The sequence below is a fragment of the Parasteatoda tepidariorum genome, chromosome 7, assembly GCF_043381705.1.
Source record: "Parasteatoda tepidariorum isolate YZ-2023 chromosome 7, CAS_Ptep_4.0, whole genome shotgun sequence".
Lineage (NCBI taxonomy): Eukaryota > Metazoa > Arthropoda > Arachnida > Araneae > Theridiidae > Parasteatoda > Parasteatoda tepidariorum.
This window is the reverse complement of record NC_092210.1, coordinates 26,040,432-26,059,623: the sequence shown is the minus strand read 5'-3', so window position 1 is coordinate 26,059,623 and position 19,192 is coordinate 26,040,432. Positions and strand designations below refer to the sequence as shown.

The 19,192-nt window shown below is 26.0% G+C and overlaps 1 protein-coding gene across 1 annotated transcript in view; it reads right to left on the bottom strand.

Annotated features, from left to right (window-relative positions):
• LOC107456323 (protein fantom) overlaps positions 1 to 19,192 on the bottom strand; it is a 56,666-nt gene that overhangs the window by 23,931 nt on the left and 13,543 nt on the right. Inside the window, exons 9-19 of the mRNA XM_043049344.2 lie at positions 17,292 to 17,364; positions 16,174 to 16,244; positions 15,793 to 15,898; positions 12,339 to 12,485; positions 11,000 to 11,073; positions 9,178 to 9,317; positions 7,582 to 7,688; positions 5,620 to 5,883; positions 2,838 to 3,035; positions 1,931 to 1,996; positions 466 to 534 (exon numbers count right to left, since the gene is read on the bottom strand). Coding sequence (XP_042905278.1) covers positions 466 to 534; positions 1,931 to 1,996; positions 2,838 to 3,035; positions 5,620 to 5,883; positions 7,582 to 7,688; positions 9,178 to 9,317; positions 11,000 to 11,073; positions 12,339 to 12,485; positions 15,793 to 15,898; positions 16,174 to 16,244; positions 17,292 to 17,364 — 1,315 coding nt within the window. The remainder of the gene's footprint in view (positions 1 to 465; positions 535 to 1,930; positions 1,997 to 2,837; positions 3,036 to 5,619; positions 5,884 to 7,581; positions 7,689 to 9,177; positions 9,318 to 10,999; positions 11,074 to 12,338; positions 12,486 to 15,792; positions 15,899 to 16,173; positions 16,245 to 17,291; positions 17,365 to 19,192) is intronic.

Below are 19,192 nucleotides of genomic sequence, written 5' to 3'. Positions count from 1 at the left end.
AAGTACATTCAGTTATATCACTTTTTATTGTTTAATTTATAGTAAATATATGTTATGAGATTATATGTATTGTTTAATGGTACAATAATTAGATTTATTTAATTAGTATTTAAAAATAATAATAATAAGTCAAATGGTACTAAAAACTGCATTTGATTAAAAAGGAATAAGGAAAAAAAAACATGGGTAGAAGGTATTACAGCTCTTTGGAGTTCTATGATCTGTGTTTACGTAGCAGATTAAATTAGAATTGAAATTAAATGCAAGTTCAATTCTAAACTAAACTAACTAAAATACAACAAATACTTCTTAGAAAGGGTGAAGATTTGGAAATGAAGAAAATAAATTCCTGTAGCAAAAGTGTTCATTTAAATAAAAGTTTAAAAACATTTTTGTTTCAGGAGTTTCTTTTTTCCATTTGGATATTTATGCAAATAAAGCAAAATTTACAGAAAAAATATGTACCTTATCAATATGGATTTCAAATACATTTTCACCCCGACTTAACTGAATTGGACTGGGCTTTTCTCCTTCCTAAAAATATTTTAAAAAAAGAAATCAAGCTTAAAAATAATGAAAAATCAAATCAAATAAAATTTATTTTAATAATCTGACTTTTCCAGGATAAAAAATTTATTGTATATGAAATTTAAGATAAACATGTAAAACAGAAATGTAAAATTATACAGTGCAAACAATATTTTTAACCATCTAATGAAATAATTCGTTACTTTGTTAATTGACAAATTAAAATATATAAAAAAACTAAAGATATTTTTCTAGAATTTCAAATTTAAATGGTTATAGATAAAGCTACATCAATACAACACTACACATATTTAAATATATAAAGCCAAAAAGTTTCTTCAATAAAAAATTATACATTTTTCTTATCCATCTACTATACCAGCCATTAGCAAAATGTTTTTACTTAATTTTAATATAACATTTAATCTAACATTTTACAATTGTATATGAACAAATTTTGTTGCATTAAAGTTATCTTTGTCATGAAAGAATATGTCTTTAAAAGCATAATACATTCTTTAAAAGCTTAGCACAGAGCACTTACTAAGGAAAGTTTAACTTTTTCAACACATATTTTCTATTTCTTTTATTTATAACATTTTCGTATTTTAGATGGAGAAAATTTGGAATTAAAATTCAGTGATATTAATTGGTAGGTTTGATAGGCCATAGTATGCAAAAATTGTTCTTATCTTGAGAATTTTTGATTTTTAAACCCAGTTAATTTTATAACCAAGCAGTAGAATTTTTTTTTTTACAAAATAATAATAATTATAATAATTGGTGAGAATTTTATGAGCTAAAAGTTGACGAGCTTCATACTAAAAGTTGAGTCGAATGGTTAGAGATCTTTTCAGTTTTAGCTAATATTTGATATTTTAACAGTAAAAAACTTACAGAAGGATTTTTAAAAATTATAGTTGAGAGTGAAGACTCAACTGTATGTTTTTAATACATATGTACTTACATTTTATTCTGGCATAATTGAGATTTCTTACATCTATGATATACATGCAAAATTCAAATAGTGTAAAAAGTAACAATATGAAAGGTATAACAGAATAGATTAGAGACTATTATTTACATTTTTACTTGATATAGTTACCAATGTAATGTTTCTAAATATCTGAGAAATTGATTTTCATAAAGGATGACTTAACAATGTTTTAATACTGTTCGGACTCAGTTTCGTTTCTTTTCAGAACTGATGTTAACAAATATTTTAACTGATTACTAATTAATTGATTTTCATATAGAAGGAAATTGTAATATTTAATTATTTTGATATAGATTTCAGAATTATTCAACAAATAAAAATTAAAGACAAGCTCCAAAAGTTAAATTTTAAATTAGCATAAAAGCAATAGAATGAAAGAAAATAAAATACTAAAGATTCACTTACATTAGTTGGTGGCATTGAAAATGTATTAGTCCCATATGCAATATCATTTAACTGTTTCTCTAGTTTCTAAATAAAAAATTATGCAACGTAATATCAGAGTGATGTAAATGACAAATCTTTTAATAAACACAACACTTACTACCGGCTTTTCGAAAATGACTGATAATTTGAAAAATCAATTATTACTGTACTTTGTAATTATACTGTACAGTACTGTACTGTAATTATTACTTTGAAATTAACCACTTTCTGCAGGAACAATCAGAAGCAGTTAGAAAACAAAATTAATTTTCCTCATGCAAACATTTTCAGTTGGAATGGTTTAACAAAACATGCCACAACCGAAAAGATACTTTTACAGATACCAAAAAGATACCTTTTCTTTACTATAGTTTTTTTCAGTCAGCCATGTTAACTTTTAAAGGATTTCGTAACTTATCTTAAAATTTGGTGAGTACAAAATTGATTGTCAAAATAAATCCAGTATTCATGAGTAAATATTTGATTTAGTTTCAAGTACTTCCATTATAGTGACCTTATGTTGAAATGCCAATTTTTCTTGGACCACAGCAGTCGGTACTTCAAACGTCAACTGTAGTACATTTTTTAATTGACTTTTTTAAATTGTCAGCCATATTTAAATATCCAGTAAGTTAACTGCGGCAAAGAATGCAATCAGCAGACTTATTTTCAAAATATAACTGCAATAAACTACATTATTAAAAACTGTTGCAAAAATTTAAATAGAATGCAGAATTTAAATTTGCAATAAAAATGCAATAAACTACTTTATTAAAAACTGCAAAAGATTGCTGTATTAAATCCATAAATTTTTTTAATTCATTTTAAAGTGTGTTAGTCTACTATCACAGTCTCTGCCTGAATTTACGAGCAATTGATATTTTACTTGAATTCGTGTAGCTCTGATATCAAGCAAGTGAGAAAGCTCTTTAAGTTTCGACTGAAATTCTATTTCTTGCTGTTTGAGACTGTTTGTTAAAGACTGCACTTTTTCTTGTGAAACTTCAGTTAGGTTCTGTTGTGTCTGAAACATATCTTTCAAATTTTGTAATTCTTCATAAAGGGCACTATTCTTCACTTCATACTGCAAAAGAAGGACAGTATTGAGAAAAATAAAATTGAAGAAAGGACAACAATTAACCAACAAAATTAACAACTTAATTAACAAATTGATAACACAAGAAATAATAAAAATTGATGCATTAAAATTTAAGAAAGAGAGGTTATGTCTTATCATAACCTAATATAAAAATGAAAATTTTTCTTTCCTGCTGGTTCTTTTTTAATTTAACCTACTTCATTTTTTTTAATTTTTTATGTTTGTGCATGCGCACAAAACTCAAAGCAAAGAAATTTCGCACAAAACTCAAAGCAAAGAAATTGTGAATGTATTTCAAGAAAATGGGTATTAGAAAATACCTGAGCAGACAGGAAACTAATTATTAATATGAAACACTAGAGAAATATAGGGAAATTTGCATTAACTTTGTACAACAAGTCTTATTTTGAAAAATTTGAAACAACGCAAAAAAAAAAGAAAAAAAAAAGAAATCTAATGCAAAAAAGAGAGGCATAACTTGACAACTCAAGATACAAGTTAACTTTTCTGAAAAATAAACATTTGTTTTCAAGAAATAGCAAATATTAATTAGAAATCAAGCATTTATTATGACTGTAATTTTTCTATCACAATATTTGAAGGATTTGTATATAATATGTATCTTACGCTTACTTATGCAAAATACAGGGATGAGATTAGCCAAAAGGCAAAAAAGCTGAATTTCCACGATAGTAAATTTAACGCAAGCGCAACCCTTTTAAATAATACCAGACAGTTTAAGGTAATAAATAATGTGTTGACATACAATTGTGTACTAATTTATTATTATGTAAATGATTATATTGATATTTAACATTTAGTAAAAATTAAAATTACCAATTGAAAAAATAAAGCTGGAAATTATATTTTCCCTCAGTTCACATAAGAGACAATTATTACTTGAAAAACTACCTGGTTTAGCAAATTAAAACTACTGAGAATATACATTAATATTTCATTTCTTTTAATAAATACTGTTATGTGATTTATAGCAAATATATCAGTAATATTACTTTTTAAATTATATTGGAAAAAAAAACTTTAACAATGGACCGAATCATTATGTTCATATTATAGTCTAATCTAACTAGAGCCCTCTGAAACATATCAATAACAGTGAAGTAGAAATATATAGTAACTCCTTAACATACAAAAATTGCTATTTTAGTTTGAAAAATTACATGACAATCAGCAACTGTTTAGATAATTGTTTTTTATTTGATAAGAATTTTGCATTTTATAGCATAAATAACAGCAATTATAAATAAAATTTTGATGATGAGTTAATTAACTCTTTTTCCCCCAAAATTTTTTTTTAATTAAATCCCTTTTTAAGTGATTGCTTTTGTTTGCTATATCTTTTATGTTTGCTATATTTAGTCGTTAGTCCATCTTCAAACATCTTGTGACAAATCCTATTTTTTCTTCTTTGCAAGCACAGAATGTAAGTTTTGAATATATTCCCTTCCAGTTTCTCTGATGTTGTAACACTTACATATACTAATAATCGTCGTTAGAAAAACAGTCACCTTTATAGTAACTAATTAAAAAAAAAATTTACTTCTTACAAGAATCGCGATAGTTGATCTTAAAATTGCGTGAATATGAATAACAATTATGGATTTTGAAATCACATGAATATGAAACTAGATATACGATTTTGAAAATGAGAAAATACAAACTGGGATATAGAATTTTTAAAACGCGTAAATACAAATCACGATTCATAATTTTTAGATTGCCTAAATACGAATCATGATGCATATTTTTTAGATTGATTAAATAAGAATTATGAATTTTTAGAATGCGGGAATGCGAATCCCAATGCCTTATTTTAAAATCACGTATAAATATGAAAATCAATGTTTGATATTATAAACCGCATGAGCAAATCAAGACATTGAATTTTAAACCTGCGTTATTTGAATTTTAATACAAATCGCTAAATAGGTTTTTAAAAAGGCGTAAATACGAATTACAATATCAGAGTTTTAAATCTCGTAAATAAGAATCGCAACATATAATATTCAAATCGAGTGAATAAGAATCGCAACACGCAAATATGAAAAGTTATGTTTGATATTGAAATCGTGTGAATAAGAATCGAGATATTAGCAGATTCCAGGCTTGGTACCTCTAAGAGGCTTGTCAGAAGCAGCGTCGTTTGAACTACAAAAATCGGATCTATCTGGAGGGCGGGTAAAAAAGTCGGAAAATCTTATCTGCTGTGAGTAAAAGGGGAGAAAATAGTTAAAATAAGTAAAAATGAGAAAGGATTGGTAGCTATGTAGTTTGAATTTTCTGTTTCTCTTTGAAAATCGGTGAATTTTCTGAAAAAGCGGAATACTTTTTAAAAAAAGTGAAATATTTAGAAAAATCTGAATTTTTGATAAAAAAACTGAAATTCAAGAGATAAAAGTGAAAAAAGCGGAAATCCGCTAAAAAGCAAAAAAATCTCATCCCTGAAAATATAAATTGCAGCAAAAAAGCAATAAAAAATTAATATAAAACAAACGACTGTTGAATCAATTTAATGGAATTAAAAACGAAAACAGGGAAGAAACATTACATCTGATAACTTCATTTTTAGATCTTCTATTTCTTTAGCAGCTTCTGCTAACAGCAACTGGTTTGACTCATCACTAGCATAATGTGCTGGAGAGTGCTTCGAGTTGATGTATTGTGGACTGTTAGTAGCGAGAGGTGAGGTAGGTTTGCTGGTGGTATCTTTTGTACCGTTTGAGCTATTTACTTCAGGTGCATAAGATGGCTTTTCCTTGCTTTGCTTAAAAAGATGAATTGCTCTTTCAAGATCATCAAAATCTATTCCTTCCTAGATATAATTAAACAAAAACATACTAAAACATTAGATCAATATTCTTCATCGCAAACTGTCAAAAAGATGTTTAAAGTTTCCTCTATTATTTATTAGCATCATTAAAAAGAGTAAGTTAAATTCAAGGGGTAACAAAACTATCTTTTCATCTTTGTATCCACACATCAAATAAATAAAACTGCTAAGTTTTGCTGCTCGTATATGTTTCAGCAGCAAATAGAAAAGAAAGTTTTTTTAAACCAAGTTTTAAAGTTATTTGCAAATAAAAACAATACCATAAGCTGCAGCATAGTTAATTGTATAAAGACTGATAGCTGGATATTGTAAGGGTTAAATAAACTATTTCCAGAAACTTAAGTGATAAGTTAGTACTTGATTAAAAAAAAACTTTATTGCCTTCAAAAATATGCAGATAACAAAGCACAGTCTCCATAGTGCACGGAAATGCATTTTACCCTTACTTGCTATATACCTATATTTGCTATTATACCCACATTTCTTGTTATGTTTTTCCATCTTTATTTTTAATTCACTCGACAACTGCGGCTTTTCTTTTAAATTTTGTTCTTCATCTTTTTTTCTTCTATTTTTCATTGGCAACTTTATGTTTTATAAAACAAATCACTTTTGGTTATTTTCATTCATTCCTGGCAAGTTTTGAGAATGGGCACTTATTTTTGAGTGCTTGAAGATAGAGTGACATTGATTTTTATTTCCATCTGCCCCTTTTTCAAGCAAATGAAGTTATTTTTAACCAAGTAATATCAGAAAGGTTGTTTTAAATTTAATTATTGAACAAATATGCTACAATAACTCATCTGTACAAGGAAAAATACAAAGGTTCATCTGCATATTTTCTAATAATTATTAAAAAAAGAAGCAGTTTACTAATTAAAAAAAAATTGAGATAAAAAAAACTACATTTGAAATAAAAAAACTGCCGAAATAACAGAAAATTTAAAGAAATTATTGAAAGTCAGTTGTATTCTTTTATTAGTTTTTAGGCAAGAAGTCAATATATAAAGATAGAATAGAAAATTTTTGGAATATAAATAAAAATAACAATACAAATAAATAAAATATAAACAATTGATAAATAGTTGTTAGTCATCAGAAATTTTAATACTTTAATTAGTTTATTTCAAAATCGTTTTTTTTAAAGTGAAAGTTAGTTTCAGTAAAAATGAAGAAGATTTATACCGTTTTTAAACAAAGCTAGAAAGGTTTCCCGAAAAACTGGAGAGAGGAAAAGTTTCAATAATTAATAATTTCTTAAGAGAGTTTTATTAATAAATAAATATTATTTAACTATGGAAATTGTTGTTTTTCAAAATTATCATTCATTTTTATGTAACATAGAAAGATATCCCCTTTTTAAAAGGGGGAAAATGGAGATATGTGTTTACATCTGGTATTAAATGAGGAAATACTTTGAAATTCCCATAAATGGACAACTTAGCCTCTGGCTGTCTTTTTAGGACTAAACCTATAAAGCCATGTTCTTAAATTTTTAAAATTGAATATGATTAACTGAATCATATGAAAAAAATCATAAATATAACAAAAAAGAGAAGAAAATCTGTACTTATTTTATCTTTTTAAATTAAAGCTAATAAATTTATATAAAAAGATACAGACAGGTAATAAGGATACATGAAAATAACTTTGATTCAACATATTCAGAGTAAGACTCACCAATTTTACAAAATCAATTTTAGATTCTAAATTTTGTATATGAGATTCCATATGTTTTACATGGTCTTGTAGCTGGTCATAAGCTTCCTCTTTTGATTTGAATCTCTCTATATTGAGGAAGAAAAAATATTTTTTCCTTTTAAAGTTAAAACAGATCTTTAAATAAATCGACAAATAAATTAAATATAATGTTAGTTAAATAAAACTCAGGTAAAATTGAATTATTAATTACAAATAAGCAATAATTTCAAATTTCATGTATTTATTTATAATACTTTTGGCTCACTGATTGGATTTCGGCAAGCAATATCATGTGGCAGTTGTTTATGCCTTAGTTCAGCATCCAATCAGGTTCAGCACATATGCATGAAGCCTCTTGACAATTTGTAATTAAATCTGATCTGATAATTATGCATGATAATAAATCCAGCTTAATAGCTGTAACATTAACATACAATGCAGATCCATGTGATTTCAGCAGTATTCTTCTTCTAGACTTGCAATAAGAGCCCAATTAAAAGGCAAAAAATGGATATTCCGGGAAGAAATAGGGATATTACTTTACTATGAAATATATTTAAATATCATTATTAAATATCATCATTAAAGTAATTACAATAACTTTCGTAACTTTAAAAAAAATAGCTACAAACTCTCAAAAAAGTATGAATTGGAATGAATGCATAGTTTAATGAAACAGGAATTAGAATCTGCTGTTGTATGCCAAACAAAAATGACATTGAACAGTCCAGATAAACTGACTCAACATCACTATAAACTAAGTCCAAAATAGAAATAAATAAACAATAGTTAAATAAGAGGGAAAAAATGATTAAACATAATTTTGGCATAAGGAATCTGTGTTTATTTAAAGACAACAAATGCAACATGAAAAAAAAAAATTAAAGGGGAAAAAAATTACTGGTTTGACAAAAAAAAAAAAAAAAAAAAAAAAAATATATACAAGTGTCATGTAGTATAAAAATCTGATATATAATAAACCTTTTTCTGAAAATAAATAAATCATAAAAATAAAGTAAACCACTCTCACGACAGCCATTGTTGGCCAAGGGAGTTATAAATCTTAAAACTCCATAATTTCAGTAAAGGGCATGATGGCGGAAAGGTGGTCAGAATTGAGCATAAACTGCCTTTACTTCCCCGACAAGCTGGCACCCATTTGAAGTCAAGTAGTGAAGTTTTTTCTTCTTATTTCGATAATGCGTGATAATTACTTTTTGAAATATATACACAAAAAATAGTATAAGAGGATAATTTAAAAATTGTTGAGGGACAAATTCAATTATTAATTTGTTCCTCAATTAGTAATTCAATTACTCAAAGTGCCCTTTTCTGTGAGGAACTATCATGCCCTTTTTTTATAACTAATGAAAATATGTTTCAAGTTTCCAACAAGGGTAGAAACCTTGGTCCAACAAAATGACAGCTCAATGTCTTAACCACTGCATCATACACATTCAATAATTAATATCGAACTAAAGAAAAATTTATTGCTTTAGCAACATGTCATAAGTTCATTTATATATAATCATCATTATAATATCATTACATTATTTTGTAACCAGATTTACTAACCTTTCTCTTTATTTAATTCTTCTTCAGCAATACTTTTGGCTTTTAATTGAATTTCTAACATGGATTCTAAATTGGTGATCTTTCCTTTTAATATTTCTTCAATTTGATTAAAAGATTTATTTTTTTCAATAACCAGAGCACTAGAAAAAAATATCACATTAATGACTTAGCAAAATGCTTTATAAAAACTATTTGATATCTATGCCAGAAGTAATATTTTATTTTTGAATAAATTCATAAAGTATAAAAACACCCAGCATATATTTACACCTCCTTTCATACAATATTCACACCACTCGCATCTCTTTATTCGTATTGCGTTTAAAACAACATTACTGTAACAAATGATGAAAAAACTCACTGCATACTTAAACATTCAAAAGTATTCTTATTAATACGGTTAACTTTGTGAACACATTACTTAAAAAAATTGAGGTGAAATTATTTAAATTTATAAAAACTTGTGACATTTCATTAAATTAAAATGTAGTTAAGAGATATAAAGATAAAAATATATCTACTCATGTTTTGCCTTTAACTACTTAACACAGCCATGTTTTTTATTATATTTTATTACAATGTGGAACATTATCACCACAATATCACAAAGTGGAATGCGTGTGGTTATTGAATACTTCAAACATTGAAACTGACTTTGTAGCTAAGTAAGAATTTTTAATAATCAAATGGTATTATTAATTAAAAACATTTTCATCATAATCTCATAGAGTCATTATTAGTAAAATAAAACTTAATGAACAAACAATTTTTAAATAACTTATTTTCAAAACTATTTTTGACACTTAATCATAGCTGAGTACAGGTGAAATTCCTTGTACCAAAGTGAATAAGAAATTTTTAAAACATTAATAAACGAAGAATATTTAAAACTAATTTTAATTATCTTAAACATGTTAGAAGTAAAACCTTTAACAAGATTTACCTTTTAAATTTTTTTTCTTTTTATTGCATTTTATTTGACCAAAGTAAATATAATGAAAATAAAAAGATCCACCATGTTTAAATAAAAAACCAGCTGATTTGTTGATAGCAAAGAATGGTAATTTTTGCTTAGTTTCGTCTCGCACTTAGCTGTCGGATAAGTACATAGTTTTCTAATTTAGTATTGTTTTAGTTTTTTCCCCCACAAATTATGATAAAATAATTTCAAGAATGCAATTTTTTCACACAGCACTTGTTTTCAAGCAACATACAATTTAAAAGCTAATCAAGATCTTTATAATTTAAACCTTGAAAGCAGGGGCTTTTCTTTTGATAGAATGTTGTGTTATACAGATCATTTCACTCAACTTTAAACTTGCCTACTAAATTAGACTGGAACAGAGCAATCTTTTTAAATTTTTTAGATACAAATACTTAATACAAAGTAGGCACTTGCGTATTTATTAAAGACAAAAAAAATTTTATTCTACTGCAGTATACATGCATTCTGCAGCATATGCAGCTAGTGTGGTTAACCGAAAATTGTCGTTTATAGAATAACTTTATTTAGATCTTTTACTGTAATAAATTTTTTTAAAAATAAAAACGTTAAACATTTCCCATTGTATACTATACTGTACTACTATGGGATAGCAGTCTTCTGAAAAGTAATTATTTTTCTAGAACAAAATCTATTTGTTTATCAAGCTTACATAATGTAAATATAACACTAAATTTAAAAAAGAGAATGTGACATATAATGCTTTGATATTTAAAAATCTAGGCGTTTCAAAAGCACAAAAATTTGCTAGTTTTCTTTTTATTTTTTAATTAATGAACAGACTTTAAGTGCTATTATTCAAAATATTAAATAACATACTTTTGTAATAATTTATCATGTGTTTCCCGTAGCACATCGTTTTCCTTCAACAATGACTTGATCTTTTCTTGCAGCTAAAGTGTGTTAAAAAGCAACAAATAAAACGTTAACAGGAGAAGAAATGTAATATAATTATAATAAAAAATTACATTACTTGACATACAGGTAAGTAGTATTAAAAGAAATAAAGATGTTTGTAAAATAAAAGCTAGAAGAAGAAAGGCATAGTAAAAGGATAGATTGAAGATGTTACAATATAAAAAGTAGAAAATTAATTTATATGATTTAGCTTTCCATTTTGTTCAATTTAACTAATTTGTGGCTGTTAACTGCTACTTGTATTTGTAAAAACTGTTTGGGTTCACTAACTTTTGAGACTTTGTGATATAGAAATTTTCAGTTTGATTAACAAAAAAATAGCCAGTTTTCCACCATAGTTTTGAGTTATTATTGAAATCTGACTTGATTTAACTGGTATGGTATACTGGCTTTAATTTAATTCAAGTTTTTAATCATAAAATTAGTATTCCATTTCATGATTAAACAATTGGAACTTGAGTCAAAGTTTACATGTTACATTTTACAACAGCTATAGTGTATATATAGCAAATAAATTTTCTGTGTGGAAAATACGCTGAAAAAGAAAGCCACATTCATATTAATATCATATTCTAAAATCAGTACAAATATAACCATATTCTAAGAATTATAGTAACATAATCATTCTTTAAAATTCTAAAAGCAAAACCTAACACTGAACATTTGAAAATGAGCATTTTTATACATGGAAATAATGATAATTAATTAATAATTAAAATTTTTGTAAAGGATGCATTTTAAATATATTTTTACTGAATAGTCTTTAAAATAACATAAACAAAAATACATCTGATTCATGCCTATTGATTTTGAACAAAAAATCATGTCTGCTGAATTTTGATAATTAATAATAAAAATTATTGTAGAAGATGGACAGTAAAAATATTTTTTATTGTATTAATGTACTGTGTTTTTGTTATATCTTAATAATAACATAAAAAAGAATTAATCTACTTCATACTAGGCCATTAAAAAAATTCCTACCAAATCAATAAAAGAATAATGCTAAGATAGAGAAAAAGATGATTTACTTAAATGATATAAGTTTTATCAACATCAAGCTATTCTCAAATTAATAAGTACTGTTACAGCACTAAGGAAAATTTAGATAAATCATTTTCAATCAATAAAATTTTGTTAGTTAAAATTATTAGTGCAACAAAATATATCTGAAAATTTATATTTTAAATTTCTTTGTTGCTTAAGTTTTAAAATACAAATAAGTAAACAAGTTAATCACCTCCATGGAAGCAGAAATATTAGCTTCAGCTTTTTGCAGTTCACTTGTAAGATTCATATTCTTTGTTTGCTCAGCTTGGAATCTCAGCTCTAAGTCCTCCAAGTCTTTGACCATATGATCATGCTTTAATGTAAAAAGCTTTAGCTTCTGAAATGGAGATTTAAAAAAAAGCTGACTTTAAAGAATTTCCCTGATTGTGAACTAAGAACATAATTTAATCATCATTTTTTTCAATTCTTCTCATTTACACTTACAAAACAATACTTTCTATTTAAGTCGAAAATTATTACACGAATAAATTAAACAAACATGTTTAAAATAAATTAAACAAACAGCGGTTCCTAAATAGTATTCCCTGGAAAGGTCAGAGGAGTTCCGAGTCTGAGGACAACATTATTACAGGGTTGCCACAGTAAAAAAAGAACAAAAATAGTTGCTTTTAGTAGCCTCAAGCATGAAAATAGTTGCTTAAAACTATAAAAATAGTTGCCTGAACAGGAGCAAAAATTTATCAAAAATAGTAGCTAAATAATTAATATTGTAGCTTAATTGTCAAATACTATGATAAGAACTGGTTGAATCGTGACTGGTATGGTTTAAATCGTGATACATCGTCCGTTAGCAGGGTGGCCACTCAAATCAGATTTCAAATTTCCCTGATTTTTCCAGGTTTTCCAGATAAAAATCTTAAAATTTCCAGGTTTTTGTTTCTTTTTTCTTATAAAGTATAGGATGTGTACAAGAAAAGTGTCTATATTATAAAATATTTTATTCAAAATGTTATTTTTTTTACATNAGTAGAAAACAAACCGAAGAAATGTTCACTTTCGAAAAAAAAATGTTTTTTTAAAATTATTTGTCGGAAAAAAAACCTTGCTTTTGAAACATCATTAGACCCTCTTCTATTCAATTATTTAAAATTATATAAAGTAGTATTAACTAATGGTCAAATTCTGTACTGAAGTGCAAAAATATTTTTACTTATTTATTATTGTTTTCGTTTTTGAAAATAAAATTGACTAAAGATTTATTTCTTTAAAAATGACACTGACTATCAAACAAATTATAAAACAAACAAGTATTGAAAGAATTTTAATAAAATTAAAAAAAAAATACTTTAAGTACTAATGTTAAATTATTAAAAAGAGTCCAAACTTAAACTCTTTATTTAATTTTTTAAAAAATTTTTGTTTTTTAACTAATAGCCAAATTTCTTTAAAACTTTGTTTTCAGTTTCTCAAAAATAAAAGCAAATTAAATAAAGGTAAGCTTTATTTTAATTTCTTTATAAATAAAAACAACTGAATATTTATTGGTTTAAAAATAATCAAATTATTATACTCACCTATATTAAATAAATTCGAAAAAAACTAACTTTTTATAACAAAATTAAGTACAAAATACCCCTAGTAAATTGTATCGCTTAAAATGAAAAATAATAATTGAAAAAAAAAACAATGAAGAAACTTTTTTAATTTATATTTTCTTTTCATTGATCTATTGAGTTCAGAACGAAAGTTTAAGATAACAGCGATTGTGCAGCAATCGCAAAGTAACAGTAGGTCTATGAAAAATAAGTAGAAAAATAACTTCGCTAAGAGTAAAAAAGTCTCCCAATAGTCGCCTATTCCTGAAAATAGTTGCTTTTTTTTAGCCTTTTGAGGCAAAAAAAGTAGCCATAGTCGCCTAAGGCCGAAAATAGTAGCAAATAGTCGCATTTTAGTAGCCTGTGGCAACCCTGGTATTAGTTAAAAACACTGTAATAAAATTTATATCCAAATTATTTTCTTTTAGTTATTTAATACTGATTTGAAAAAACTATTCTCAACCTTTTCTTTCACCCCCTTTAATTTAAATGAAAACCGCATTTCTGCTCATTAACTTTCAGTTTACACATATGATAAGATCAAATTATAAACTAGACTATATTCCCCTTTAAAACTAAACTCAGTGGCGCGATAGCCCCTAAAGGGCCAAGGCCTTCTGTGCCCACCCAAGTTTTCTTGACCTTGGGCTCTGGGGTGCATGAGCAGATGTTGCGGTCAGGTGGTCAGCCGAACGCGGAACCCCCAGTGTTTAGTTCCCAAGCATGCTTGGTACTCATTTATCGACCCACTGAAGAGATGAAAGGCTGAGTCAACCTTGCCCGGCCCCAGGATCGAACCAGGGACTTGTGGCGTCTCCCCGGTGGCTGAGCGGTAGCGCTTAAAGGTAAACGGTAGTGAGACCTAAAGGGGTAAATTCCCCTTTAGGTCTGTAAATTCAACTGTCCAACATAAAACCCAGTTTTAATACTAGCATTGTTAAAACTACAAGATTAAAGAATTTCATTCATTCATTAAATGTTTTCAAAATAATGAGTAAAATTTTAACTAATCTAAAACTAAATAAAATAAATAATGGTCGTTAGTTGAATAATATGTTTTGCAATTGTTAATGAAATTTCTTCTAAGTTTTGCGGTTCCCCTAAAGAAGGTAGACCGTTTAGGGTTTTAAAGTCGAAAAAAAATTGGAAGCCCCTGGTCCTAAGATATAAAAACACACAAATTCACAGGATTCTTCTTTTTTGAAAAAAAAAAAACATGAGTCTTTTAGGTATCTCTTATTCAAATGAATTCTTTTGCTAAAATTTTTTGGGCATTTAAGTTAAAATCCAGATCTTCCCTAATCTGTGATCACTCTAACATGATTAAACAAGAATATTTGCAATAAAGTTGGAAGTATGAAAAGATGTAATCAAAATTTCAAATAACTTTAAACAATGAACATAGAAATAAATAAGTGAAATAATATTTATTTATATCAGATTCCTAAAGAGAAGTTGATTCTTTTTCTAAATGAAATTAAATTAAATTTACTGAAAAAAGGGGTAACAACAAAAAGATTTATGCAAATGTTACATAATTAAAAAAATGTTTATGTGTAAAAAAAAAAAATCATGCATTTTTTAGGTGTGTCCAATTTAAATTTATTCCTTCTCTAAAATTTTTTGGTCATTTTAGTTTAAATCCTATGATCTTTCCAGTTCTGCGATTATTTTAACATGATTAAACAAGAATATTTGCAATGTGATTAGAAGTATAAAAAGCTATTATCTGAATTTAAAACAATTTTAAACAATGAATACAAAAATAAATAATTAAAATAAGTTATTCATATCAGATAACAGAAAAGTTGATTCTTCTTCAAAATGAAATGAAATTTAATTTACTTAAAAAAAGAGGAAATAAAAAAGATCTACCCAAATGTTACATAACTGAAGAAAAACATTTTGTAAAAATAGATAGAAAAAAAAGGCAAATATTTAAATTTTATTTTTATGAACAGAATACTAAAATAAAACTGTTCTTGAAATATTCATCATGGTTTAAAATAAATTTGTTGAATCAAATTAAATTTGATTCAACTAACTAAGAGGTAAAAAAAAAGGCAAATTACACAGAAAGGACATTACCTCTTCTAAGTCACCATATTGTGTTTGGATGCTTACAATTTTGGAATTTTTCTGCTGAATTTCTCGATGTAACCTAATCAGGTCTAAATTTTCTTGCACATGCTGCCTGAAAAATCAAAGAACGAATTTCACATGCTTTTTATTTTAACTTTAAATATAAATAAAAATACTTAATATAATAATTTAAAATAATACTAAAGAAATATAATAAATCAATAAAATTTTAATGTTACAAAACAAATTCTAAAAAAAAAGAAGCAAATTCTACAAGTGCAGTTTAATTCATTGTATAATTCTTGGATTCATCTAATTATTAACAGTTGAAAAATAAATAATGCCATGAAGATTTTTTTTAAAAGAAAAGAAGGTTTATTTAATTACCTTTGTCGTTGAGTTAACTGGGATTTTAATGAATTAATTTCATCTTCAAATTCTATTTCTCGCATTCTCATCTAAAATTGAAGTAAAAATGAAAGCATAACATTACAAAAATAAAAACTGTTAAGATATAAAAAACTTTCGTATACAGTTTAAGAGAGAAGACCAATTTTTCTTTGTCAAAAGTTATAATTTATTAGTTTTTTCTTCAATCTAAACATTTTGATATTGCAAAAAGGATCAGATACATGCAAAATCATTGAGTTTAAAAAGTTCAGAATGAATAATCTACCAGAATATTAAACTCCTTTTGATTGTATGTCTGATATAAATTTTCAAATACTATTTACTAAAATTTGATTGGAATAATACATAGTTAGAATTTGCTATTTGATTGTCATAAATTTCTTTAAATTATTACCATATGACCCGGTATAAAACAGAAAATTCGTGAAATATTGATGCATTATAAATAATAAGATAGAATAACTATCAATTTTTCCTGTCAAAAAATATTTTTAATATGTTATATTCAATTAATTTTGCATATTCTCTCAATGCATTTTCTTTAAAAATAAAGGTTTTCTTTTAGAAATAATACTTTCAATTATGTTCAGAAAAAAATTAAGAATAAGAAAAGTTAAAACTTATTCAAGAGTATTTTAGAAAACTCTTTACACAATGAAAACTTTTTAAGCAACAAATTTAAAGATTCCAATACATCATCTGAGTCAGATTCAAAAACATTCATAGTTACCAACTTGTTAACAGCAAAAATAGAAACACAAAGCACAACCAATATTTTGAGCTAACACTATGTAAATTCAACACATCGCATGACATTTATTTAACCATAGCAAAATAATCAATACATTCTTGGCAAAATTTAAAGTATTCGATAAAAAGGAGTAATCACAGTTGATAAAAACTAAATTAAGAACCAATAATGAAAACTTTGGTATTCAATTAAAAAAATCTAGCTTTATACATTTAGACAATGTTACAGAAAGTGCTGATTTAATTTTAAAAAAAATAGAGGTAAATAACTGCTGATAGCAAGCTTCAGCCAAATTCATTTTATTAGTTAAAACTGTTTGTAATGTGCACACATAAAGAATTACCTTTTGCTTGAGAATGTCATTTTCTTGTTCATACATTTCAATTTCTGATTTTTGACTAGACATCAACATTTTTCTAAAAATAAACAAAGAAAAAATTATTTGTAACATTTTGTTTTCATTTTTAAAAGCGTAATTCTATCTATTTTGTTTAAAAATCTACTTAGATTGCTATTTAATTTTAAATAACTAAAAAAATACATGCTATCAAAGACAAATTCTGATTACACATTAATAATAACAAAAAGGAACATTTGAGTAAGACAACATAAGATTATTAATCTAAAATTCTTTACAATATTTTGGTAAATTACTTTTAAATTATATCAAAATATAATGTCATTTAATTTAGCACCAGCAAAAGTTTTTAGTAGTCAATGAAAAATTAAAGGCAGCATTATTTAGTAAACTAATTTCAAGTGCTTTATTAGAATTAGTTAACATTTTACTCACAAAAATTAAAAAATAGCTGTTTTTTATGATTATCAGATAATTTAGCAGATTATTACCGAATCATTAATTATGGAAATGTTTATTGCACATGTAATTTGTATTTATTTTGTCAATAAGCATATTTTTATTTTTTAACCTTATTGCAAATCCAGGTATAACATGCTCTACTAATATATCAGTAATTAATTGCATTGATCTAATTTTATTACTTTCAATACAGAATATTTAAAGAAATTAAAAACTGTTAATTATTTGAGTAGAATTATATTAATTTAAATACTATCATAATACATAATTCATGTGATCAATTACGAGTAATTTGCTTCTGGTGTTTTAATTTAACCATTTTTAAATATCTCATTTTCACAATACATTGATTAATAATATTTTTTAAAATATTTGTTACTATCACTTATTAGAACACTTATAATATTTATTTTGAATGATTGATATTTACTTGGCTTAATTTTTAATTTTCTTTATTTGTTGATTGTTGAACTACATTATCATTTTCACAATGTTATTCCTATTGTTTCTTTTTCGTAAACGGTAAAACTTTCAAGCGTGTTTTTCTTGGCTTTCACTCATACTTAAAACTCCTTTCATATGGGAACGTCCATATGCTTCACATATGCTTGTACAAATTCATTGCATACGGAATTCCTTCCATTAACCTGTTAAACCTGCTGTCATTAGGCTGCTAAAACCTCAAATGCCATTCCGTGAACTTCAAGTAACTAGTTCTTGTATCAGCATAATTCATTGGTTCTAGAACATTCGATTTGTAGTTTATGTCTTGTAGACTTTGAACCCCTTTTTGGCCTCTTCCTCTCCATTTCATGCATGCCAAGTTTAGCTAGTTAAACTTTTTTACCCAAATCTTATTGGACACACATACACTTCCATGTCAACCAGTATTTCAGTTATATCAATTTTGTGCCAACTTAAATAGGAAGTTTTCTCGCCAAACCTATTTTTTTCAACTCCCTTGTTTTTTCATTTTTTTTTGAAACACAGTCGTAGAAGTTGTTTGTGTGTGCCTGTATGACAACACAATGTTTTTTGAAAACAATTTTTAATGAGTTTGTGATGATTGCAAGGTTTACATGCAAATTCTGGAGATTTTTATAAACAAACTGTTTTGTAATCTTTTCAGCAAATAAATAATCTTTTTAGAATTAATTTTTAGTAATTTATTTTTGACTTCAGCATATAAGTGAGGATTGAGGATATTCACTAAAGTGAGGATTGAACAAAATATTTTTTTTAGATGTAGCAATTGAAATGAAAAGAAACAAGAACTAAAAAGAAACAAATATTGAACCATCTGAATAAAAAAAAAATTACATGAATGACATTTGTAGAATGAATTCTTAAGAAGAATATGAATATAGTGTCTACTTGTACTATGAAATATACAAGAAGGTTAAAATTAGAAAAGAATAAGAGCC